The sequence below is a fragment of the Aquarana catesbeiana genome, linkage group LG11, assembly GCF_042186555.1.
Source record: "Aquarana catesbeiana isolate 2022-GZ linkage group LG11, ASM4218655v1, whole genome shotgun sequence".
Lineage (NCBI taxonomy): Eukaryota > Metazoa > Chordata > Amphibia > Anura > Ranidae > Aquarana > Aquarana catesbeiana.
The window spans coordinates 114849334-114877249 of record NC_133334.1 but is presented as its reverse complement, the minus strand read 5'-3'; the positions used below and the strand labels follow the sequence as shown (position 1 = coordinate 114877249).

The window sequence follows — 27916 nt, the reverse complement described above, 5'->3', positions numbered from 1 at the left end:
AAAGAATGGATCCAATGCATGGGGGAAAGCCTTAGATTGGAGAAGTATATCTTTCAACATAGGGGTCATCCCCATAAATTTGACAACTTATGGAGTCCCTGGTTGGATACCCCTGGCCTGAGCCCGTTGGAACTGGTGATAGACAGGCTACTCGTTGGCCAGCAGTGGCGGCCTGCATAAGTCCGGCATAAGTGTGTGCGGGATGCTGGACACAGGAGTGTATGGGAAGCATGACGTGCTGCAATCACCGGAAAAAAAAAAGTCCCTTTAATTGTGCGCAGGGCGCCAGACACACAGCTACTATGGGAAGCATGACGTGTTTGCAGGGAAAGGGGGACTCTGATGAGGACAGCTAATGTAAACGGGGGCACTGATCTGATGGTGAAATATGATGTAAAGGGGGGCTCTGATGGTGGCATCTAATGTAAAGGAGGACTCTGATCTGATGGTGACATTTAATGTAAAGGGGGGCTCTGATGGTGACATCTAATGTAAAAGAGGACTCTGATCTGATGGTGACATCTAATGTAAAGGAGGGCTGTGATGGTGACATCTAATGTAAAGGAGAAATCAGAAAGTGGACATCTAATGTAAAGGAGGACTATGATCTGATGGTGACAGTTAATGTAAAGGGGGGCTCTGATGGTGACATCTAATGTAAAGAAGGACTCTGATCTGATGGTGACATCTAATGTAAAGGAGAAATCAGAAAGGGGACATCTAATGTAAAGAAGGACTCTGAAGGGGACATCTAATGTATAGGAGGACTCTGATGGGGACATCTAATGTAAAGGGGGACTCTGATGGTGACATCTAATGTAAAGGGGCTCTGATGGTGACATCTAATGTAAAAGAGGACTCTGATGGTGACATCTAATGTAAAGGGGGGCTCTGATGGTGACATCTAATGTAAAGGAGGACTCAGATGGGGACATCTAATGTAAAGGGGGACTCTGATGGGGACATCTGATGTAAAGAAGGACTCTGATGGTGACATCTGATGTAAAGGGGTACTCTGATGGGGACATCTGATGTAAAGGAGGACTCTGATGGGGAAATCTGATGTAAAGGAGAACTCTGATGGGGAAATCTAATGTAAAGAGGGATTCTGATGGGGACACCTGATGTAAAGAAGGACTTTGATGTGAACACTTAATGTAAAGGTAACTAGTATATGAAGGGACAGGGGATTATAGCGGTGCTAGGGTAATATAGTGTAAGAAGGAAAAGAAAATTTAAAATGACAAAATTACAAAATTTTATTTGATATTATTACATGCATAGAAAAAACACTAAAATGGTTGACACCTATACAGACTTATATATTGCGTGCGACCCAATTAAAGTAGAGTGGGCCAGATGGAGATGGCCATGAAGATAAAGGCTCGGTTTCCTACATGTTTCACCAAGGCATTGGCTTCCTCAGGGAACAAGAGCTCAAATTCAATATAAAGCAATCTGTACATAGGGATACAAAGAACATGGTGTAAACAGACAAAGATATCTAACAATGAAATGTTTTGTACATAACTGGATATTGGAGTGTTGTGGCTAGACAGTCCCGCAGGGAGGCGGTTACAGTGACCCCGATAGCGCAAACGCACCTGAAAGACCGGCAACCAGGGAGGGCACGATAAATGTCACCCAGGGGGGAAGGGCAGGCTGCGCCGTGTAATGTGACTGCAGGGGGCATGCAGTAAACCTGGCAAGAAAATATATTAGAAATAGGTGAGTGGGTATTGGGTATATATTCAGGGCCAGATTAAGAGCAACATGGGCCTGGTGCTAAGGATTTTGGTGGGCCTTTTTATGAAAATAAATAAAATGAAAACGCAAACAATTTTTTGTTGAATTAAATTAAAGAGAGAGAGGGGTGTGAGAGAGTGGTAGAGAGAGAGGGGGGGGGGGGGGGGGTGATAGCGAGATAGGGGGCTGAAAGAGAGGGGATGAGAGGGAGGGGAAAAGAGAGAGAAAGGCATTGAATGAGAGAGATGGGGATGAGAGAAAGGGGGTGAGAAAAAGGGGAATAGAGAGAGGGTGAAAGAGAGAGAGGGTGGTAGGAAAGAGGGGGTTGAAGGGGGCAAGAGAGAGAGAATGGGGGATGAAGGGGGTGAGAGAGAGAACAGGGTGAAAGAGAGGGGATGGAGAGAGAGGGGGGTGAAAGAGGGAGGGGGGGGGGGTGAGAGTGAGGGGGTGAGTCTCTGGGGGGCACAGCATAGTACATTACACGGGGGGGGGGGGATAGCACAGTACATTACATGGTTGGCACTACACATTACATGGTGGATACATGGATACAGCACATTTTATGGTGGGCGAAGCACATTACATGGCGGGCACAGCACATTACACTGTTGGCACTGCCCAATACAGCACATTAAAAGGTAGGCACAGTACATTATATGGTGGGCACAGCACATGACATGGTTGGTACTGCACAACACAGCACATTGCATGGTGGACACAGCACATGCACACGGTGGGCACAGGACCTTATATGGTGGGCACAGCACATGACATGGCGGGCATAGCTGAGCACATTACATGGTGGGCACTGCACATTACAAGTGGGCACTGCACAGCACATTATATGGTGGGCACAGCATATTATATGGTGGGTACTGCACATGGCATGGTGGGCACTGCACAGCACATGGCAAGGTGGGCACTGCATGACACCACATGATATGGTGGGCACTGCATGACACAGCACAGCACATTAATTGGTGTACACCGCACATGACATGGTGAGCCCTGCATAGTGCATTCCATTGTGGGTACTGCACGGCACATACCATGGTGGACAATGTACAGCACCTTACATGCTGGGTACAGCACATTACATGGTAAGCACTGCATGGCGCAGCATATGACATGGTGGGCACAACACAGCACGACAGGTTGGGCACTGCACAGTAATTTACATGGTGGGCACTGCACATGACACGGTTGGCACTGCATGGCACAGCACATTACATGGTGGGTAGAGCGCATTACATGGTGGGCACTGCATGGCACAGCACATTTCATGGTGGGCAATGCAACTGCACATTACATGTTAGGAACTGCACATGACATGGTGGGCACTGCTGAACAGCCCAGCACATTGCACAGTGGGCACAACACACGGCAGGGTGGGCACAGCACATGACATGGTGGGAACTACACATGACATGGTGGGCACTGCATGGCACATCACATTACATGGTGGGCACTGTACATTACTTGGTGGGATCACTGCATGGCACAGCACATTACATGGTGGGCACTGCAATGTACAGCACATGACATGGTGGGCACTGCACATTACATAGTGAGCACTGCAATGCACAGCAAATTACATACTGGGCAGAGCACATTACATGGGGGGCACTGCAATGCACAGCACATGACATAGTTGGCACAGCACATTACAAGGGGGGCACTGCAATGCACAGCACATGACATAGTGGGCACAGCACATTACATGGGGGCACTGCAATGCACAGCACATGACATAGTGGGCACAGCACATTACATGGGGGGCACTGTAATGCACATGACATGGTGGGCACAGGCACAGCACATACATGGGGGCACTGCAATGCACATGGCATGACATGACATGGTGGGCTCAGCACATTACATGGGGGGCACTGCAATGCACATGACATGACATGGTGGGCACAGCACATTACATAGGGGCACTGCAATGCACATGACAGTGGGCACAGCACATTACATGGGGGCACTGCAATGCACATGACATGACATGGTGGGCACAGCACATTACATGGGGGGCACTGCAATGCACATGACATGACATAGTGGGCACAGCACATTACATGGGGGCACTGCAATGCACATGACATGACATGGTGGGAACAGCACAATACATGGGGGCACTGCAATGCACATGACATGACATGGTGGGAACAGCACAATACATGGGGGCACTGCAATGCACATGACATGACATAGTTGGCACAGCACATTACATGGGGGGCACTGCAATGCACAGCACATGACATAGTTGGCACAGCACATTACATGGGAGGCACTGCAATGCACAGCACATGACATAGTTGGCACAGCACATTACATGGGAGGCACTGCAACGCACAGCACATGACATAGTTGGCACAGCACATTACATGGGAGCACTGCAATGCACAGCACATGACATAGTGGGCACAGCACATTACATGGGGGGGGGGCACTGCAAAGCACAGCACATGACATAGTGTGCACAGCACATTATATGGGGCCACTGCAATGCACATGACATGACATAGTGGGCACAGTACATTACATGGGGGGCACTGCAATGCACATGACATGGTGGGCACAGCACATTACATGGGGGCACTGCAATGCACATGACATGACATGGTGGGCACAGCACATTACATGGGGGGCACTGCAATGCACATGACATGGTGGGCACCGCACATTACATGGGGGCACTGCAATGCACATGACATGGTGGGCACAGCACATTACATGGGGGGCACTGCAATGCACATGACATGGTGGGCACAGCACATTACATGGGGGGCACTGCAATGCACATGACATGACATGGTGGGCACAGCACATTACATGGGGGCACTGCAATGCACATGACAGTGGGCACAGCACATTACATGGGGGCACTGCAATGCACATGACATGACATGGTGGGCACAGCACATTACATGGGGGCACTGCAATGCACATGACATGACATGGTGGGCACAGCACATTACATGGGGGCACTGCAATGCACATGACATGACATGGTGGGCACAGCACATTACATGGGGGCACTGCAATGCACATGACAGTGGGCACAGCACATTACATGGGGGCACTGCAATGCACATGACATGACATGGTGGGCACAGCACATTACATGAGGGGCACTGCAATGTACATGACATGACATGGTGGGCACAGCACATTACATGGGGGCACTGCAATGCACATGACATGACATGGTGGGCACAGCACATTACATGAGGGGCACTGCAATGCACATGACATAGTGGGCACAGCACATTACATGGGGGCACTGCAATGCACATGACATGGTGGGAACAGCACATTACATGGGGGGCACTGCAATGCACATGACATGACATGGTGGGCACAGCACATTACATGGGGGGCACTGCAATGCACATGACATGGTGGGCACAGCACATTACATGGGGGTACTGCAATGCACATGACATGACAGTGGGCACAGCACATTACATGGGGGCACTGCAATGCACATGACATGACATGGTGGGCACAGCACATTACATGGGGGGCACTGCAATGCACATGACATGACATGGTGGGCACAGCACATTACATGGGGGCACTGCAATGCACATGACATGACATGGTGGGCACAGCACATTACATGGGGGCACTGCAATGCACATGACATGACATGGTGGGCACAGCACATCACATGGGGGGCACTGCAATGCACATGACATGGTGGGCACAGCACATTACATGGGGGCACTGCAATGCACATGACATGACAGTGGGCACAGCACATTACATGGGGGGCACTGCAATGCACATGACATGACATGGTGGGCACAGCACACAGCACATTACATGGGGGCACTGCAATGCACATGACATGACATGGTGGGCACAGCACATTACATGGGGGCACTGCAATGCACATGACATGACATGGTGGGCACAGCACATTACATGGGGGCACTGCAATGCACATGACATGACATGGTGGGCACAGCACATCACATGGGGGGCACTGCAATGCACATGACATGGTGGGCACAGCACATTACATGGGGGCACTGCAATGCACATGACATGGTGGGAACAGCACATTACATGGGGGCACTGCAATGCACATGACATGACATGGTGGGCACAGCACATTACATGGGGGGCACTGCAATGCACATGACATGACATGGTGGGCACAGCACATTACATGGGGGCACTGCAATGCACATGACATGACATGGTGGGCACAGCACATTACATGGGGGCACTGCAATGCACATGACATGGTGGGAACAGCACATTACATGGGGGCACTGCAATGCACATGACATGACATGGTGGGCACAGCACATTACATGGGGGGCACTGCAATGCACATGACATGGTGGGCACAGCACATTACATGGGGGCACTGCAATGCACATGACATGGTGGGCACAGCACATTACATGGGGGCACTGCAATGCACATGACATGACAGTGGGCACAGCACATTACATGGGGGCACTGCAATGCACATGACATGACAGTGGGCACAGCACATTACATGGGGGCACTGCAATGCACATGACATGACATGGTGGGCACAGCACATTACATGGGGGCACTGCAATGCACATGACATGACATGGTGGGCACAGCACATTACATGGGGGGCACTGAAATGCACATGACATGACATGGTGGGCACAGCACATTACATGGGGGGCACTGAAATGCACATGACATGACATGGTGGGCACAGCACATTACATGGGGGCACTGCAATGCACATGACAAGGTGGGAACAGCACATTACATGGGGGCACTGCAATGCACATGACATGGTGGGCACAGCACATTACATGGGGGCACTGCAATGCACATGACATGACAGTGGGCACAGCACATTACATGGGGGCACTGCAATGCACATGACATGACAGTGGGCACAGCACATTACATGGGGGCACTGCAATGCACATGACATGACATGGTGGGCACAGCACATTACATGGGGGGGAAGCAGCAGTCTTTCCCCTAGCACAATAAAACCCCTCCCTAACAAATGTACTAACCTTATCTCAACAACAGCATGTAAGATGTCCTTCCTCCCGGGCTCCTGCTGGTTAGAACATCAGCGCCCCTCCCCCAGACAGCTCCCAGGCACTGAGGAGGATCTGTGTGAGTGGAACAGATCCTGACAGGAGTCAGGCATCGACAGAGACAGGACTCGGCTGCACTAACACTTGGCTCCTCTTCCTTCAGGAAGGCACACAGATATTCATAAGCCACTGGCATGGGCCTATATTGAGGGAGGGGCCTGGAGCTGCAGCTCCACCAGCCCCTATGTTAATCCGGCCCTGTATATATTGAACATTATGTTTAAGAAGACACTAAAAGTGATGCATTATACATCAATTAACTAGGGCAAAAAGAGCCGATCTGGAACTCACACTATTAATTAAAAGAAAGTTGATTGGAGGAGAGGGGGAAAAGTGCCTGTAGGTAGATTTGAAGACACACAGGGGCAGTTGGCCGGGTTGGCAATCAATAGATAATGACCTAAATAGGAAGATATACATAAGTTTGTTTAATAGGTAGACCTGGCAGTCATTATAAAGAGTAAAAGGGAAGACCGCAAAAGAAAAAGACTTACCAGATAGGCTATATTGTGGGGCAAATGACTGACTTCAACATTTATATGCTTTGTGTACATATAAAAGGGTTTAGAGATGACAACAAAACAATAAGTCCTGGAAAAGAGTAGATGGAAAAAGACTATATTTAAAAATGGGAAGGCAGTCCAGTATGGGGATGAAGAATTAAATACAAAGCAGGAAGTAATTTACCTGGTAAGCTATTTAGCAGAATATATGACTGTTAGAGGATCAAAATTAAAGGCTGCCAAGGAGATTAGATGGTAACTCCAAGTTGGTGAATCCTAAAAGGAATAATTGAAGGCTGAGTAAAGGATAAAGTTGAAAAAAATCGATGGGTTGAAAATAGTAAATGTCATGGTCATCAAGGATTACCCGGTTACTGTGTGTAGGAGCACAAGCAGGCACGTCCCTCGTCCAGCGTGTTAAGCGAGGGACTGGCCGGTTACTAATATGCCCCCCCACACCTGATCAGATAATGATCAGGTGTGCAGACGCGAATGAAGGGCGTCCGCGCATGCGCACTAAGCGGCGCCCCGGAGACTACACGTTCCGGCGTGCACCGCGCGCACACGCTCAGACAATACGGCCATCGCATGGCCAATGAAAAGACGAGGTGCCGTGGGTGGGCGGTCCCAAGGCGCCGTCATCATTCATCCGCCGATGGAATATGGGAGGACGGAGAGTGTGAGCGAAGCGCGGACACCCGAGGCAGACAAATATGTACTGCCCCGGGCGTCCGTACAGGCACTAACAGCACTGGCACCGCCCATCCCGAGAGGGGGGCACAGCCGCGCCCCCCCATAGGATGCAGGAAAACCAGTGGGCGGAGGTGATTCGGGGACGGAACCCCCTTAATGCGAGATAAAGAGCGGGCGGGGGCACAGGATGAGGGGACTAATCCCCGGCTAACCTGACGGTCCACCAGGGTCTCTGGGGGCAGCGGGAGCAGTCCTGCGCCTCAGCCAGCAATGTCCAGCCACAAAGTCCACAATAGACATAGAGAACCACAGGGTCCTGGTTAAACAAAAGAACATATAATAAAAAGACATAAGTCAAACTGGGAAAAAGAATACAAATAGATACAAAGGTATTCTGATGTGTATGTAGTATGTTAATCACACCAAAAGACAGCAGGAAATTAACAAAAATCCAAATAGCTAGTAGAGCAATGTATAGAGAAGGCATATACAGCAATACATTATTACAAAATCATGTTGCATGGATGCTAATATTCTTGGGGTCAAGTATACAGAACTATGCAAGGGAGACACACCAGCATCCATGGCAGGGGAATGGGAGGGGAGACATAGGAAGAGAAAGAAAAGGGGGATAGGGACAAGAGGGAAGGAAAAGAGAGAAAAAAAGGAATAGGAAAAAGAGAAGGTCAGAGGGACAAACAAGAGAAAGACTATAAATGGCGTGAATTAGAAACGAGCGCAAAATGTTTGCGTACAAAGCATGTTTGCAAATAAAACTAGTAGTAATGCAAGCTCATAGAAAGGGTTTGAAACTTATGTGTTCATTAAGACCAGGGGAGCTAGTGGCATGTAAAATGTGAATCCATTTTGTTTCAAGCTGTAACAGTCTGGTGTCAATACTACCGCCTCTGGCATGTGGAGGGACATGCTCGAGTGCAGAAAATAGAATAGCGTGGGGGTCAAAGTTGTGCTGGGCGGCAATATGCCGATTGATGGCTGTGGTGGTAGTGTTTTTATATAGCGGTTTTATGTGGTCACGGATACGGATCTGGAAGGGACGTTTGGTTTTGCCAACGTAGTACGAACCACATTGGCATTGAGCCAAGTAGACGACTCCTACAGTGGCGCAAGTGACCCGATGTCTAATGGTGTGAATATCTCCATTAGGCAGGGTCACTGTTCTAGAATTGGTGACAAAGGCGCAGATGTCACATTTGCCACACTGGTATGTACCAGTAGCAGTGGGCGCATGTGAAGTGTCAATCGAGTGGTGGCTTTTAATCAGTCGATCACGAAGTGAGGGGGATCGACGGTATGTGACATCGGGATACGTTTTGACATATTTGGAGATTGTGGGATCTGCCGTTAGTAAAGGCCAGAATTGATTAAGAATATGTTTGATTTGGGTGTGCTGATTTGAGTATTGGGTGATTAGTCGTATCGGTTGTCTAGTGTCTGGCAGTTTGTCAGAGAAGACAAGGTCCTTTCTGTTTAATTTCTTCGCCTTGTTGAAGGCTTTTTTCAAAAGAGAATGGCTGTAGCCTCTGTCTAAGAGTCTACTATAGAGTTCTTGTGCTGCTTGAAGAAATTCTTCCTCGAGAGTACAATTTCTTTTTATTCTGAGATATTGGCTGAACGGGATACTTCTAAGAAGGGGTTTGGGATGGGCACTGCTGGCATGCAAAATTGTATTGCCCGACGAGGGCTTGCGATAGAGAGCAGTGTGGATCTGGCCATTGGGGTGCAAGCTAATCTGGAGGTCCAAAAAATTGATCTGCGACTGGCTGCACTCCATGGTGAATTTAAGATTGAACGCATTCTGGGTAAGATGCTGAACAAACAGTACAAGTTCATCTTTAGTACCTGACCAAAACAATAGTATATCATCGATATACCTGTACCAGGATATGACCTTAGACAGATAAGGAGTGGAGTGGACCGGGTCAAATAGTTCTCTCTCCCACCCCCCCAGGTACAGGTTGGCGTAAGCAGGGGCACACTTGGTCCCCATAGCCACACCCTGTACCTGGAGGTAGTGGGAGGAGCCGAACATGAAGTAGTTACGTGTTAATATAAACCTCAATAGTTCTATAACAAAATCTCCATATGCATCGTATTTGGGGCCTCTCTCTCAAATTAGTTTTTCAATCACCGAAGTGCCTCTCTTATGTGGAATGATGTTATATAGACTTTCGACATCTAGAGCTACCAACCAGGTGTTTTTTGGTAGAGATTGGCCATCAAGTATCCGAAGGAGATGGATAGTATCTTTTATGTAGGAGGGCAGGGAGACTACATGGGGTGCCAAGTATTTATCAACTAGTGCACTGGCAGGTTCAGTGAGGCATTGCCGTCCAGACACGATTGGGCGGCCTGGAGGATGATCGAGAGATTTATGAAGTTTCGGGAGAGAATAGAAGGTGGGAGTTGTAGGTTCCCTAACATTGAGAAATTTCCATGTATTCAAGTCAATGGTGCCCTTCTGATAGGCTGTAAATATTAGCTGGTAATATTCTGATATGTAATGGTCGATAAGTGATTTGGAGATTGGTCTGTACCAGTCACGGTTGTTTAAGATATCGAGGCACATTTGTTCATAGAAGGGCACATCCATCCCCACCACATTGCCACCCTTATCGGCTGGTTTGATGATGAGTTCTGGATGATTTTGAAGAGATTTAATTGCCTTGGTCAGGGCAGGAGTGAGATTGGAAGAGGAAGGAGAGGTGGGATTGAACCCTTCGATAGCTAAAATGACCTGTTGCACAAAGGCCCAGATATTGGGGTTTGTGGACAGGTTGGGAAAGTTATTGGATTTGGGTTTGAAAGAAGTGGGAGGGGGGAAGGCGACACCAAGGGCAGCGACACCCGAGTCACAAAGGTCCGGGAAGTCGTCGCCGTCAGTGTCGCCCTCCTCCCAAAGTGACATCAGCTCCTCAAGGGCTTGTAGTTCAGCCAGAGTAGGAACCTGTTGAGAGGACGTAGTTGGTTCAGAGGGCACTGCACTAGAAGAGGATTTGTCATAAATTACTTTATAAAGTAATTTACGTGCAAAGAGATGGATGTCTTTGATAAGGGCAAATTTGTCTAGATCGTTGGACGGACAGAAAGTGAGACCAAGTTGCAATACATGAACCTGATCTGCATTGAGTGGAATCGATGATAAGTTGATTACATCAGGGGTGGATGATCTTCGTGAGTCACCAACATTTGTGTTTGTGGATTGGGAGTTGGGCTCGAAGGGGAGTCCTGGCCCTGTCCTAAAAAAATAGGTGCGAGTTTTGGATCTGCGGATAGTGCGTTTGCTGGAAACATGGAGGTGATTGTGGGTTCACTTACCCTCCTAGTGACCGTGTGCATCTGGGAGTGAGAAAGTGCCGATGTGACCGAAGGTGCCTTGATAGTGGATGATTTCGGTATCGCTGATGTCTTGGATTGTGCTTTGGTGAAGGGAGTGGAAACGTGAGAGGTCTTGAAGTGAGCCGTGGGTGGGTGAGAAAGGGGGGTGGGTCCAAGCGTGCGGTGTGATGATTCCGAAGATGTGACCGACAGATCACCTTTTCTTTTCTTAGCCAGTTGTTCCTGTGTCAAATCGTGATATACCGTGGAGGTGCTGGATGAGAAAGAAGCAGACAGAGTATTAGATTCAAGGTTATTGGAAGTGGGTACATTGGAAGTAAAGGGCTTACTTCTAGGTTTGATTTCTTTGGTATTGTCCCACTTGTAAGCATAGCCGTTTGCGTGAGCGGCTTGGTCTCTTAAGAATTTGCTTTCCTTGTCATTGATTGTTGTGAGTGTGTATTCCTTCAGATGAGCGCGCAGGGCATTATCCCGTTTGCTATACTTGGAGGAAGACATACCTTGTGCGTGGTCTGAATACCACCGGTTAATCGCAACATCAAGTTGTTCCAGCTCAATTACATATTCATAACATAGAATGGAAAGCATGTTGAGGGAACATGACTGGAGATTGTTCTCCCAAGATGCATTTAAAGAATCGTTAATTTTTTTGATATTGGGGAATAGCTGGATTCTTAATCCCCAGGGAATAATCTTGTGTTCTGCATACTTTTCAAAATAAGTTTTATGCCAATAAATTCTGACTTTTTTTTCCAGAAGGCGTTGTAATCTCATGAATGCCCTGTCCAGTTCAGCGTCAGTTATAGTAGAAACATTTTGAGATGCCTGGATCCGGGTCATGAGACCTTCCCAGGCTTCTCCACAGAAATCTGCCATGGTGACGGTTGCTGGGACCTTGAACAGCACTAGATGTAAAACAAGGGAAAGGAAAGACAGGTGTTTTACACAATAAGTAAAGGTAACCGTAGGTAGTGGTTAGTAGGGTTGCTAGACAGATCCAATGTCTCAAAAGTGTGTAAATAAGTAACACTGCAGTAAGATCATAATAATTGGTTAATGAGAGGAATAGCAGAAAAAATAATTAGTGTAGATGCAAGGAACCTAATCTAGCCAAGAGAACAATGAGCATTAAAGCTCTGATAATTAGAAAAATATGGTTGTGGCTAGGTGGTTCAATTGGATACAGCACCTCATCCCAAAGTAATTAGGTAACTAGTATATGAAGGGACAGGGGATTATAGCGGTGCTAGGGTAATATAGTGTAAGAAGGAAAAGAAAATTTAAAATGACAAAATTACAAAATTTTATTTGATATTATTACATGCATAGAAAAAACACTAAAATGGTTGACACCTATACAGACTTATATATTGCGTGCGACCCAATTAAAGTAGAGTGGGCCAGATGAAGATGACCATGAAGATAAAGGCTCAGTTTCCTACATGTTTCGCCAAGGCATTGGCTTCCTCAGGGAACAAGAGCTCAAATTCAATATAAAGCAATCTGTACATAGGGATACAAAGAACATGGTGTAAACAGACAAAGATATCTAACAATGAAATGTTTTGTACATAACTGGATATTGGAGTGTTGTGGCTAGACAGTCCCGCAGGGAGGCGGTTACAGTGACCCCGATAACGCAAACGCACCTGAAAGACCGGCAACCAGGGAGGGCACGATAAATGTCACCCAGGGGGGAAGGGCAGGCTGCGCCGTGTAATGTGACTGCAGGGGGCATGCAGTAAACCTGGCAAGAAAATATATTAGAAATAGGTGAGTGGGTATTGGGTATATATTGAACATTATGTTTAAGAAGACACAAAAAGTGATGCATTATACATCAATTAACTAGGGCAAAAAGAGCCGATCTGGAACTCACACTATTAATTAAAAGAAAGTTGATTGGAGGAGAGGGGGAAAAGTGCCTGTAGGTAGATTTGAAGACACACAGGGGCAGTTGGCCGGGTTGGCAATCAATAGATAATGACCTAAATAGGAAGATATACATAAGTTTGTTTAATAGGTAGACCTGGCAGTCATTATAAAGAGTAAAAGGGAAGACCGCAAAAGAAAAAGACTTACCAGATAGGCTATATTGTGGGGCAAATGACTGACTTCAACATTTATATGCTTTGTGTACATATAAAAGGGTTTAGAGATGACAACAAAACAATAAGTCCTGGAAAAGAGTAGATGGAAAAAGACTATATTTAAAAATGGGAAGGCAGTCCAGTATGGGGATGAAGAATTAAATACAAAGCAGGAAGTAATTTACCTGGTAAGCTATTTAGCAGAATATATGACTATTAGAGGATCAAAATTAAAGGCTGCCAAGGAGATTACATGGTAACTCCAAGTTGGTGAATCCTAAAAGGAATAATTGAAGGCTGAGTAAAGGATAAAGTTGAAAAAAAATCGATGGGTTGAAAATAGTAAATGACATGGTCATCAAGGATTACCCGGTTACTGTGTGTAGGAGCACAAGCAGGCACGTCCCTCGTCCAGCGTGTTAATGTAAAGGAGGACTCTGATGGGGGCATCAGATGTAAAGGAGGACTCTGATGGGGACATCTGATGTAAAAGAGGACTCTGATGGGAACACTTGATGTAAAGAGGGACTCTGATGAGGACACCTGATTTATAGGAGGATGCTGATGGGAACACCTGTTGTAAAGGTGGACTCTTATTGGGACACCTGATGTAAAGGGGGGCACCTGCTGTAAAGGGGACTCTCATTGGGACACCTGATGTATAGGGGGAGACTGATGAAGACACCTGATGTATAGAGGGATGCTGATGGGGACACCTGCTGTAAAGGGGGTTCTGATTGGGACATCTGATGTAAAAGGGGGCTCTGATGAGGACAACTTATGCTAAGTGGTTTTATTTTCTTTTACTTGAAATGTGGATGTGATTGGCCTACTGTGACGGGCACAGTGAGGCTGCATATGATGGGCACAGTGAGACTTCAATTGGGCACAGTGAGGCTGAAATTGATGGGCACAGTGAGGCTACATATGGTGGGTACAGTCAGGCTGCATTTGATAGGCACAGTGAGGCTGCATATGATGGGCACAGTTTTATCTAGCAGTAATAAAAATCACCTTATAAATGGCTATTTACCGTCCTGCATTACTAACAGTTTAATTTTTCAGTTTGTTTGCCCCACCCCAAAAAAATTTTGAGCACCAGCCGCCACTGTTGGCCAGACTGGTTACCTCTGCCCGACGAATGTACTTGTCAGTTCTAAAGCTAAAGGTAAAGATGGGAGATTCACCCTTGAGTGTTTATATCATGGTGGATACTGTATCGGCCTTTATATGATCGATTTGTAATACGTTATTATCACTCTGCTTACTTATGACACATGTAAAGTTATTTACAAGCGCTGGCTGTACGTGTGAGGCTGTCTTGGCATTACTGTTTCTGTATTGCTTTGTCAAGTCTTTGTTTTGTAATATGGTTTTTCAATAAAACTTTTCTGGATTTAAAAATAAAATGAGATACTCTTATGCCTCGTACACGCAATCGGATTTTCCAGTGGGAAATGTTCGATGTGAGCTTGTTGTCGGAAATTCCGAGCGTGTGTACACAAGTCCAAAGCACAAAATTCCACGCATGCTCAGAATCAAGTACGAGACGGAAGCGCTCGGTCTGGTAAAACTAGCGCTCGTAATGGAGATTGCACATTCGTCACGCTGCAAATTTTTTAATCTTTCAATTCAGCACATTCTCTTCTTCTTTAGAATGCTAGAATAATGAAGTTGCTTTGCTGCTGATATTCACACACAGTTCTGACAAACCGATTCCTTTATTATTTCTCGTGATCTCCTGAATAATTTTTTTATTTTTTTTCGCCAGATCTCCAGAATAACGTTTATTTATTTTTTTTAGAATGATCTCCTTTTTTTATTTTTTTTTATCAAGATCTCCTGAATTTTTTGTTGTTGTTTTTTTTATAGTGATCTCCATAATATTTTTTGTCGTTTTGTATGTCAAGTTACCACAACACCATTATTATGTTGTTTTTTTTAACCTCAAAGAGGTTGGTTGGTGTCGGTGTCCCTTGTTAATTTGAGATTGTATTTTTGAAATGTACCTGCCTACTCACAAACAAACTGTCCTTTTTGAATTAAAACACATAGCCAAGTATTTGTAAAAAAAAAAATAGTAATTTATTAGGGGTCATAATAAACTAAAGAGGGAGGCAACGCTGGATAAACTGTTGAAATTGGCGAAGCCTTTGTATCCCAGGGCAGACATTAATTATTTGACGGCAAAATTGGGAGCCTGAGGAGTCCATTTAATAGGGAGCACAATCCGGTCCAGGACTCCGAGAGATCGGGAGCAGCAGCAGATGACATATATGTCCCTAGGCTGTAGTCTTACAACAGCCTGCGTTTTTTGCCAGACCAGAACGAACCCAGGCCATCACTCTCTTGACTTCCTTTCACGCTTCCTTCCAAGCTGTGGCTGTGGTGTTGGAGTTGTTGCAGGAGGTGGAGGAGGAGTATGGTCCAACTCACATACATGACTTTTATTGGTGAGTTGGCCCCTCACCCCCTTATTTAGGGCCTGAAATATGACTTCCTCATAGATGAGGCGTTGGCCCTCCTCCATTTCTTGCATCTTACTGGCCGTCATACAGCCAAAGGCCTCCTGGACATTAGGGGTGGTTGTGAGGACCGCAGTAGCCTGCCGAATCAAACCAAGTGCTGACTCCTCCACGTTCCCCCCCTTCCTGGGCCTTTTTGTTGGAAGGTGGAGGGGAGGAACCTGCGATTCGGTCAGGCTACTGGGCACGGCCACCTCCTGGCTGCTACTTTCCCCTGCCACCTCCTGGCTGCCACTTTCCACAGCTACTTCCTGGCTGCCACCTTCCACAGCCTCCTCCTGGCTTCCTGTGTATGAAAATGGGACATAGTTTTAGTTTTTTGGTCATCAATCACACACAATTTAGAGCTCATGACTGTTTGAATTGAATGTTAACAAATAGAAAAGACTATAATTCTGACCCCAGCATTTTTCATTCTTGTCCCAATTATTTTTAGCTACTACTGTCTATTGATATGTAACCACTTTGTTAAATCAGAAATTAGTGATCACTAATAGCATCTAGTTAACATCATTAAAGTTTTGAACAGAAAATTGTTGAACAATGCTATACCTGGCTCAAGCTGGGCTCCTTTACATCTTCTTCCTGGGTGGAAGGCCCAGGTTGTACGTCAGAAGCCTCATCTGAGGGGGAAGGAAGAGTGGAAGGAGGTGTAGATAGTGATGACCTGGGTTCAGTCTGGTCTGACAAAAACCGCAGTCTGTTGTATTACCACAACTGGGGACATAAATGTCATCTGCTGCTGCTCCTGATCTCATGGAATCCTGGACCTTTTTGCGCTCCCTATTATATATGCTCCTCAGGCCACCAATTTTGTACTTCAAATAGGTGATGTCTGCCGTGGGAATCACCGGCTTCACCAATTCCAACAGTTGATCTAGCGCTGCCTTCCTCTTTAGCTTGTTGTTATAAAGTTGGTGTTTCACTTGCCACAGACATGGCAGCTCTCTGTACTTATCAATGAAGTTGGGGAGGAAGTTATGGTCATTAAATTTATCCATTTTATCTGCAAGACACAACACAAGACAAACCCTAATGTCAGGCTAAACTCTACTAATCTTGTCCCAATATAGGCCTCAATCTCTAAAAGTAGTATAAGCCACTAACCACTGATGCCCCAAGTTAAAATGGTACCTTCATTTGCACGATCGGCGCTTACGCTACTCCGTCCTCCGCTCACAGAATGTACGTACAACGCATGCGTGTTCTGCTTTATCTAAACTGCGCATGCGTGAAACTCCGCCCCTGACCTTCTTTCTAGTAGATTCCCCGCCCCTTCTCTTTTGGCGCAGTGGGAGAGCACATGACTGAGAGACAACAGGTGCATTATAATATCAGCAACAAGGAGGACGACGAAAGCCCGGAGCCACAAACGTCCTGATCCAGGAAGAGATTTAAGGCGTCAAATATGTCCTTTGTAGAGATGGTGGACATCTTGAAGAGGGCCGACTATGATGGGAAGTATGGACCGTACAGCAATCCAACTATGAGAAAGGCCAAGATCATGACTAAAGTTGTGAGTAGTCTGCAGAAGAATTTTGGGGTACGATGATCCAAGGAGCAATTGAGGAAATGCTGGTCAGACCTCAAATTGAGGGAGCAGGATCAGTACAGAAGGATCAAGAGAGTGCTGCAAAAAAGTAAGTATTTTGTTGTGTGTTCCAATAATTATTACTTGCATGCTGCTCCATGTGCTTTTCTTTACATTTTAAAATGGTGTGGGGACAGTAATCGTCTGTGGTAAACATCATTCATTAGATCGTCCGTAGTAAACATCGTTCGTTCTACCACTAATACGATGTTTTTTGGCAGATGCAGGTTAACTACATTTGTTCAGGCCTATTTGTATGAAAAGAAGTTTAGTACATTGTTGTCTAGATGTGTTTGTAACTAGAATGAAATGCAAACTTGATTCAGCGTAAGGAGAGGAAACTCATCAGCTGTTTACACATCTGGACGCAGAAGCACTAGTGTGGACACCAGAACAACCTTTTTAGGGTGTCCCACGCAGGTGCTCCAGTGGATACTAGGGGTCTCTCCATCTGTGAAACTTTAATAACAAAAAAGGTAAGTATTCCAGCTTAAAAAAGGAAAAAAACATGTTTTCAGCTTGGAACTCTGCCAAATCAGACAATTGTACGACACTTCCAAGCAATGTTTCATATTCCTATTTCTTGCCTCAAATATCTGTCTGCTAAGTATACCTTATTTTTTATTCACATAGGGGATAAAAGACTCAGGACATCTGAGGACACCAAGAACACCACACCTCCTAAAGACGGGGAAATCCCTACACACCCTGAAGAAGATGTGGAGGGAGAGGTTCGGGAATTGGGCGATATAGTGACCACAACAGGTCAGTGTCTGAGACCACAGCTTCAGGTAATAGATGTATGCATCCATATTTATAATAGATGGTGTGTTTTTTTATTTTTAGGTGATGTGGTGGATGTTGTGGAAGAAGAAACTCATTTAACCAGTACAAGTGCACAGATCCTCATTGGGGAGATCATGGTGTGCAACCGGGAATTAGAGAAGATAAATGAAAACATCAATGATGTTGAAAAAAGACTCAACAACATCATTGATGTTTTAGGCAGAATATAAAACACCCAACAATTTTTACATTTTGTCATTCTATTTTTTAATTTTAAAAAAGTTTTAAAGTACAGTAATTTGAAAGCCAAATTTTGAAGATGCACACAATGTGTCAACATGTGCTGTCTGCCATCACGGGATATCAATATACGCGTTTTGTGGGTGCAACCCCTTCCTCGCAAAAAAAAGTAGATGAGAGGAAGGGGTTGCACCCCCGAAACACGTCCATTGATCCCCCATGATGGAAGCTAGCACATGTTGACATTAGGCATGGGATCAGGAGGGAAATCCACATTTTCACTGCTAATTTGTGTGCATCTTCAAAATTTGGCTTTTACAGGGGTGGCATGACCCCATCTGATGAAGGCAAGATCAACACAGTTATGACATACTAATGTCACATATTGCCTTCAGTTTATCCAAGTTAAACTTTGTAAGTTCCTGAGTTGTGTATGTTATGGTTTTAAACATGCCTGTTTAACCAAAAAAAGGATATTTCTACTGTCAAACATAGAAATGTTATACACCAAAGATGTTGGTTTGTTAAAAACCCCTTTTCTAATGCACATGTGAATGTGCTTTGAGTAAAATGGTTTATACTCAGCAATGTGTGGCTTCTTCTTTCAATGCTCAATAACAGTTTTTGGAGTAAGTTGGTGTAGTTAACAGTGACAATGGGGGTATTTACTAAAGGCAAAGCCCCTTTGCACTACAAGTGCACTTTCAGTGCAATTTCAGTGCACTTTCAAGTGCAAAGTGGATTTGCCTTTAGTAAATAACCCCCACAGTGCTCTAACATTTGCCACTCACGCCACTTTAGGGACTCAAAGCAACTAATTCATGGAGCTGAAAAGGATGATTATTTTTATCATTAATACATTACATACATTAACAACAAAAACAAGATGTGTGTAGCAGACCCACAACAGAATAGTTAGCTAAAAAAGAGATTGTCACCTCAGTTAGGGAAGTCCCACTGCTGAGCAAACTGGGATGCCACAGTCTGTCATTCCTGTGGGTTTGAAAAAACTGTGGAGTCAAACAAGAAAAAAAAAAAATAGTATTTTTGCACATAACATTGCAAGTAGATTAGACACAACCATTCTTGGCCAACATAAGTATAACATTTATTGAAATTAGTATTTTAAGAAAAAAGTATGGGTCCACTTATTAGATTCCTCACCCACTCTGATGGCCCAATGTATAAATTTTAGGGTGGAGGGGGGAGATGTTTTGGACAGGTAACCCTCTCCACATCATTGAGAGCTGAATGCATAAATAATGTGTGTTACTTTGGCCAGCCCCTCCTTACCTACACTATTGGCAGCCCACTGGACAGGTAAGAAGTGTCATAATACAAAAATAGGAATACACACTGTACAAATCGAAGCACATTTTTACATTTAGAAATTACCTATCAAGATAATAGGAGAATATAACTTTAAACAGTACCATCTTAAAGTATTCAGGCAGGCCCTTGCACTACATGCTTTGGTGAATTCATCCATAAATCTGAACACAAAAGAGATAGGTATAGTGTGTATGGGTTTGGCAAAGTCAGCAGATAGAGTATTGGTATCGGCTGACTTAGCGGTTGGGGGGGAGGGAGGGTTCCAAATGAGTTTGGGCCCCCCCCCCCCCAAAAAAAAACCTCTTGCACTCTGAATGAATTTAAGGACAAAAATAACATTTAAAAACATTTTAGGGGGTGTTTAGGGTAAGCACTACAATGGGGCTGACAAAATACATTGTTAAGTGACTAGGCTAGGTGTGTATGGGCCCAGGATAGCATGCTGGGGAGGTTAGTGAAGGCAAATATGCATGAAAGACAAATAAAGAGCATTAAACGCTTCCAGCATGCATGAGGACATAGAGGACATTCACAGCATATTACAATCATGGTAATTAGGTAATTAGGGAATAATGAAATACCGTATTTATCGGCGTATAACACACGCCGGCGTATAACACGCACCCCAAGTTTAAGAGGGAATTTTAAGGAAAAAAACTTTTAGGAGGGAAGTTTAAGGAAAAAAAATTACATTTGAATGCCCATCAATGCAGCCTTGTCAGTGTCCATCTATAGCCTTGTCCATCATTGCAGCCTTGTCAGTGTCAGTGTAGCCTTGTCAGTGTCCATCTGCAGCCTTGTCAGTGTCAGTGTAGCATTGTCAGTGTCCATCTGTAGCCTTGTCCATCATTGCAGCGTTGTCAGTGTCAGTGTAGCCTTGTGAGTGTCCATCTGTAGTCTTGTCCATCATTGCAGCCTTGTGAGTGTCAATCTGCAGCCTTGCCCCTGTGTCATTTGCAGAGCTGCCGTTTAAAAATGGCGCTGCCACTCTCGGCGGCTCTCGGCAGTTTTCGGCCGCTCTCGGCCATTCTCGGCGCGTCTCGGCCGCTCTCAGCAGCTCTCGGACATTCTCGACGTGTCTCGGCCACTCTCAGCCATTCTCGGAGGCTTTTGGCGGCTCACGTGGGACTGCGAGAGCCGCCGAGAATGGCCGAAAGCAGCCGAGAGTGGCCGAAAGCGGCCGAAAGCCACCAGAAGGCTCACAATCGGCGGGGGATCGATCGGCGTATAACACACACCCACGATTTTCCCCTGATTTAAAGGGGAAAAAAGTGCGTGTTATACGCCGATAAATACGGTAAATACAATTCATTAGCAAACATTAAATACATAAATGAGATGTTAAAGGATAAAACTTACCTTAATATAGTCCTTCTGCAGACCTGAATGATGGCAAAACAGGTCTCTGAAATAATGATTCCCAGAGCCTGGGGGTCAAGAACTTGATGTCCTGCAGACTTCTCCCCGTCGCCAAGTACCGAAAGGTGGCGACGAGCCTCTGCCCCGGAGTGATTGCTTGCCGCATGCAGGTGTCCTGCTTGGTAATATAAGGGGACAGCAAAGCCAACAGACAGTGAAAAACGGGGTCCGTCATCCGGAGATAATTCCTGAAATCATCAGGAATATTTTCCCAGATCTCCCGCAACAAAGGCATGTGACAGAATTGGTCATGCTGGACCAACCAATTCTTGGTCCATGAACTCCTCCTCGCCCTGTTCATGGACTGGACTTGGGTCAAAGAAAGAACTCCAACACAAAGCCCCTGAACAGCACGAACTCTACGATGAGTACGTACCCGCAACATGGCTAGAAAACGGTCAGCTGGTCAGAATGAACTAACAGAACGCACTGAAAGTCAGAAAGGCCTGAGAAGAACGCTCTGAAAATCATAAACGAGCAGACAAGAACGCACTGAAAACCAGATACGAACTGACTGCACGCACTGAAGAACAGATACGAACCCACAAGCACAAACTGAAGAGCAGTAACGAACTGAAAAGCATGAGGCTGAAAAGCGCGAATCGTCTCTCACCAAACTTCTACTAACACGAGATTAGCAGAAGGAGCCCAAAGGGTGGTGCACTTGGTATTGAACTTCCTTTTTATAGTGCCGTGGTACGTGTTGTACGTCACCGCGTTCTTGGCGATCGGAATTTCCGACAACATTTGTGTGACTGTGTGTATGCAAGACAAGTTTGAGCCAACAACAGTTTCGTTGTCGGAATGTCCGATCGTGTGTACAGGGCTTTAGAAGACAGGGCTATGACATGCAAGGAGGGAGAGGACCGTGCTAGGGAACTGACTCTTTCTGGAATATTCAAAATTTCTGACAAGTGCAAAGGTATATTGATTGAAAAGAAAAATACTGCAAGTACAGTATGCGTTTCTTTGCACGTACTAACAAATTCTTACGTTGGTGATAGGATTTCCTCAAATGTCAAATATGCACACATATGCTTTGAATATGCTTTATAGTCAATGAAATTATAAAGCTAGCCTTGATGTCAGCAAGTGATCAACCAGTATTGCCTCTCTTGCAATAGTATGTCTCTACATGACTATAAACTCTCTGCTTTGACGCTTATTGGTTGATAATTAAACTTCTCGCTGCCCTCCACAGACTGGGGAATCCAAAACTCTAGGTCATGAAAAGAAACAGAAGACGTGTGGACCTAGAACATTGTCCTCAAAAAACAGATATTTATTTAAATACAAAGGTAAGTATCATACTCACAAACATAAACTTGGTAAAAACATATGATAATGGTCCTCCACATGAGTCCATAAAACTGTCCATGCCTCCACAGAGGTAGTCCCATGTGATGTGGACAGTTTTATGGGCTCATGTGGAGGACCATTATGATATGTTTTTACCAAGTCTATGTTTGTGAGTATGATACTTACCTTTGTATTTAAATAAATACCTGTTTTTTAAGGATAATGCGCTAGGTACACGCGTCTTCTGTTTCTTTTCATGTTGCCTCTAAATATCATGCCAGTTCCAAGTGTCCATTACTGTGCAATGCCAAAAGAAGACAAGTGACTAGTACCATGCTTTTCAGAATTGAAAATATCGTGTCGTTCTCTGGTAACAAGTATATTGCATCAGCCTCTGGTTTACCTACAATGTAATTATATTATTCAATCCTTTGGTGCTTTGATAAACCAGCAGTCTCAGAGCTTCTTGCCAGCATACCAAGAAACCATGGCTGATGCAATAAATCTCAGAGCGGAGAAGTTTTTTCTTTTTTTTTTTTTTAACGAAGAATTTCAATGCTAAAAAAAGACTACTTTTGTATTAGAAAGCCACAGATCACACTTCCTAATTTTTAGTTACACTGCCAGAATTGAAACTCTTCCCAGTCTCCAGGTTTCGATTTCTCAGATGCCCTCTATTTTTTTTTTTGCTGTCATTTTTGCATTAAAATTCGTCTTCCTCACTTAAACTTCTCATGAATTTATCATTTCTAATTTGGCAGACTCCAATCTGACATTTCAAAAATATTTCCTTATTAATGACACATAGGTGAGTGTGTAGGCAGGTACTGTGGGTGCTGTCGCTGTTAAGCTGAGCAGTGACGCTGCCTCTTTGTCAGGTTAACATAGTAAGGGAGGGGCAGCAATTCTAGATTGCTAAAAAAAATCCTTGTTTCAGAAATGAACAAAGCAAACACTTGACCGCTGTTGAGAACCTCTGGTGCTGAGGGAACCTTGCAGAGGACTGACTCATGCTCTGCGCATTACTCCAGTATGTTGGAAGGTGCCAACTGTTCTCTGCATTTTCTTGTGTGTGTTAATGCCTGGGAGCATTGGAGTCAACTGTGTGGAGTGGTGCATCAGCTGGAGGCTAGATCATGTCCTGCTAGAGGGGTATATAAGCTTAGGACATAGTGCCTGTTGGAGTTGTAAGCAATGGAACATAGATGCTATGATGTAGAGACATTAATTTACCCGAGATGGGACCAGGAGTTAGGGGGGAGACTGATAACCAATTATGTGGAAGGAAATCAAGCTAAAGGTATGCACACCATTGTACTAGCTCAACTATCATATCATGTATGGTATAGCATCTACAAACTATGGTATACAGTATACAGTATATTTGAAAATTGATCAGTCCTGATGTACTGACGAGTGATGACCTATGTAATTTCTTGAGGCTCTAAAACACCAGGGCAGTACAATTACCACAAAAATTACCCACCAATCACAAACTTTTTGGAAAGGAGATAGTCCAAGGTTTTTAGCAAGAGACATGGTGAGTTTTTTGAAACTTAATTTATTTGTCATAATTTTTTGGAAAACTAGAAATTAAATAACATCTGTTTTTTTTATCACTTATTTTTTACATACTGTCACCAGTGCAGTACAGCATCATCATATGACTGGTGTGGCAGTGATCAGGGATTTTTTTACATCCTGTCACCATAATGCTGTATAACCAATAGATTTTGCTGTCACCAATGGGTTTCCCATTCATGAACAGCTTGCTTTTGATTATGGCCTGTGATTGGCAATGCTAACAGTAGGCAAGCTGTTCATGAATGGAAAGACATTCATGACAGATTATTTACATTATCATGTTATGTATGGTCATAGCGATCACATAATACCCAGTTATCGGTAACAGTCACAGGAGGGCACCATGCAAGCCCCAGCAGGCATACAGTGTGCTTCTAAACCTCAGCAAGCTCAGTCACGTATATATATATATATATATATAGAGAGATATATATATATATATATATATATATATATATATATATATATCTCTATATATATAGAGAGATATATATATATATATATATCTCTATATATATATGCGACTGAGCCTGCTTGTGCCGTCACGCTGCAGGAAATGTACTGTGGCGGAGTGGCAAGTAGTTAAAACTCTTTTGTTCACCTATTACCTGTATTGCTAGGTTAGCTTTGAAACACATACCTACCTGTACAGCAAATCAAGTGTAGCCCTACTGCAATTTGCTGTTTCAGTCCCATGTACCATCTTGGTCCTGTTCAGCTGACTGCTTCTGGGCTCAGACAGCTAGCTACCAATGACCTGCCAGGTCACTCTGTGTGCCTAGTTCCACAGTCTCCAGTGAGATGTAACATACGTATTTCAGTAGACTGAAGGACCAGGGAGAGATGATTCTATCCTAGGCAATGCTTTTGGTGCGTCCCACATTTGCACATACACGGCAGCCTATTCAGGTGAACGGGTTGCTGTAAATGCGGGAATCACTGGAAAATGGTCCCTGCACATTTTTCAAAATGCAGCCACAGGGAAATTGCATGGTACTTTTTCACCATGAGATTTCTCACACCCGAAAATGCGTTGCATTTTCAGATGCATGGGGTGCCATTAGGAATGAATAGCAGCCCCGCTCATCTGCAAAACAGCACCACTTTTTGGCTGATGATTGCAGGTGAGAGAACAGGTGTGATTTACATACTGTCCCACACCACAACCACCCACAGTAGTGTGAATCTAGCCTTAGGGACTAAAAACATGATTGGATCTAGGGAGAGAATATCTGTGTGAGTCAATGATGTAAAGGGATCTGGGTTAAGTAGATTGCTATTCCTTCATGTTTGTCTGTTTGTAAGTGCCCAATTGCTTGCTATCTGCATTATTTAGATTTCAAGCTGGTCTCCTGGTAGGTAGGAGTATGAATCTTTGTACATTCCATCCATTATAATATAACGTTAAATCTGTAATAATCTATGAAGGACCAGTTGTGGTGGGGCCAGACCTGGTGTATGTTGGATACAGCATTGCCAGATATTCATATATTTCTTAGTAGAGTTCCTGTATTGACAGGTTAACTTTACTCGTACTAGCACAAAGTTGACTTGTTCGACCCAAATGTGTTATGTAGGGGGATGGAACGAGGGCCACTGTCTTGCTATTAATTTACAGGCAATATATAAGAGCCTAGTAAGTGCTTAATATGTCAGGTATGCATATCTCCTCATCCAGAGCCCCCAGAAAACAGACAAAGGGATTATGTGGAATAGTAACCTCAAAAGTTGAAGAATTAATGCTACTAATGTCTTTCCAATATCTAAAATGTTTTGGACATCTCCACAACACACACATGTACAGAGCTTCCCGTTCATTCACAAACTGAAGCAGTTTAGTATGACTCAGTTATAAATGGACAGAGTCAGTGATCGGTACGAATCTGTCACATACCTTGTGGCAGACCCTGACGTGTACAGAAAGGCCTCTCATACAGCCCCAGCTCTGAGACTACTTATATTGCGACAGTGGCAGCGAGAGTGCGAAAATGTATGAGTACCTGTAAGATGTTCCACCAGCTGCAGAAGCAGGCAGCAGGTTCCTCGTCAGGAGCAGGTCAGATCACTGGAACAGTGTATGGCAGCAGACCCTGGACTAGACAGACAGCAGGCGGCAGATGCTTGATGAGCAGCTAGCAGATGGCTGATGCGGCAGGATTGGTAACACCCAGCAGGTGAAGAACCAGCAGGGACCAGGTAGCATGAAGAGCAGAGCTGGAGTAGAACTGGATGCAGGGTCAGACAAGCCAGGTCGGCAACAGATGGTCAGATATAGGCATATATGGGAGGCAGAGAAATGTGAGGGTACAAGCAGAGGTCAGCAATGTTGAATCAGGCAGATGAACAAGAAACAGAGCAAATCCAGAGACAGGCCAAGGTCAGGGCAGGAAGCATTCAAGCAAGGTCAAGGCAAGCCAGGTCAATAACAGGAGTTGATACAGGAAGAGATGCAGGAACACAGGTAATAGCTGCAGATCAGACAGCATCAAATGCGCATGCACATTTGCGCAGTTATGCACAGGCAAATGGGCACCCACACATCTGCGCCTGCGCACCCGTGGACATCTAGGAGCTTCAGCTGTACTGTGCCAGTGCCTTCCTGACAGGATCACTGGCTCTCCATTCAGAAAAGGACACATTTACCGGACCCTTCCCCGCTCTCTATCCTAACAGATCTCCCGCAGAAGCTGGTGGGAGGGAAAAACCTGGCAGAGCTGCAAGGGATGATGGGAGGGCCAGGAAAGAGCACAGGTAGGCTGGAGAGCACAAGGCGGGGCAGCAGAAGCAAGCTGGATAGGAGGAGCGGCAGGGGTTTTTGCATATAGAGGAATTGATATCTCCATCTTCCTCCTGCAGCCGCTGAATGTCTGCAGGAAGGAGAGAAGGAGAAGCGAGCTCCCCAAGGCTAATCCTATCCAGGCACACAGGGAAGCAGAAATAAAAGAAGAGAGGGCGCACTGGCCTAGTGCATTATCCAACATGAATTTATTGTAAGAATAAAATTAGTTAAAATGTCTACTCACAAACATGAATGTTAAAATCGCTCATTGGGCCACATGCGTGGCTGAACTCTCCCAGGCCGCCTAGAGCACCAAGCCGGGGAAGGGGGACTCAAACTTAGTCCCTGCTGGCTGACGCATTTCGAAGGAAAACCTTCTTCTTTAGCGCCTAGCTACAAATGGTTTATGCCACAATACTTATACTTTCACAGACACGCCCACAACGCGAGAGCCACAGCCCCTCCCGGGAGATGAAATAATGGAGGGTGGGGAAAGGAAATATTAGGATATTTGTTGAAATGGGGCCGGGGTCGCAATTGTGACCCCTGTAGGTACGCCCCTGCTCTGCATGTGGAAATATGAAATCATCTTAAGTTAGTTTCTAAGATAATAACTTTTTGCTTTTGCTTACAATACCTGGTTTACCATTTACTGGTTGAGTGAGGCACAGGTGATATAACGCTGGCCTCATGTGCTCTGAATGTGGATATGAAATCATCTTAATTTAATTTCTAAAATAATAACTTTTTGCTTTTACTTACAATACCTGATTTACCATTTACTGGTTGAGTGAGGCACAGGTGATGTAATGCTGGCCTCACAGACGCATCCTGGGGAGTTCCTGTCACATG

General features: G+C 45.0%; 2 protein-coding genes across 6 annotated transcripts; both read right to left on the bottom strand.

Annotated features, from left to right (window-relative positions):
- On the bottom strand, window positions 1-27909 carry LOC141112276 (uncharacterized). 5 transcript variants are annotated; one of them, XM_073604921.1, is made up of 5 exons: window positions 27841-27909; window positions 13695-13786; window positions 13502-13598; window positions 11399-13407; window positions 1-1458 (listed from the first exon to the last, which is right to left on the bottom strand). In XM_073604921.1, the coding sequence occupies exons 4-5, from the start codon at window positions 12293-12295 to the stop codon at window positions 1444-1446; spliced, it is 912 nt and encodes a 303-aa protein (XP_073461022.1). In that variant the 5' UTR covers window positions 12296-13407; window positions 13502-13598; window positions 13695-13786; window positions 27841-27909; the 3' UTR covers window positions 1-1443. The 5 variants fall into 5 exon arrangements, with proteins under 5 accessions (XP_073461022.1, XP_073461021.1, XP_073461023.1 ...); XM_073604920.1 differs by having other exon boundaries at window positions 11399-13598; XM_073604922.1 differs by lacking the exon at window positions 27841-27909 and having other exon boundaries at window positions 11399-13166; window positions 13299-13407; window positions 13502-18766.
- Window positions 7150-11387, bottom strand: LOC141112275 (uncharacterized). The gene is made up of 2 exons (XM_073604916.1): window positions 7551-11387; window positions 7150-7454 (listed from the first exon to the last, which is right to left on the bottom strand). The coding sequence occupies exon 1, from the start codon at window positions 10110-10112 to the stop codon at window positions 8853-8855; it is 1260 nt and encodes a 419-aa protein (XP_073461017.1). The 5' UTR covers window positions 10113-11387; the 3' UTR covers window positions 7150-7454; window positions 7551-8852.
- Window positions 27910-27916: the final 7 nt, after the last annotated feature.

Excerpts from the sequence above, each read along its gene's own strand:
- LOC141112275 (XM_073604916.1), bottom strand. The coding sequence starts at position 10,112 with ATGTTCGGCTCCTCCCACTACCTCCAGGTACAGGGTGTGGCTATGGGG.
- LOC141112276 (XM_073604917.1), bottom strand. The coding sequence starts at position 12,295 with ATGGCAGATTTCTGTGGAGAAGCCTGGGAAGGTCTCATGACCCGGATC.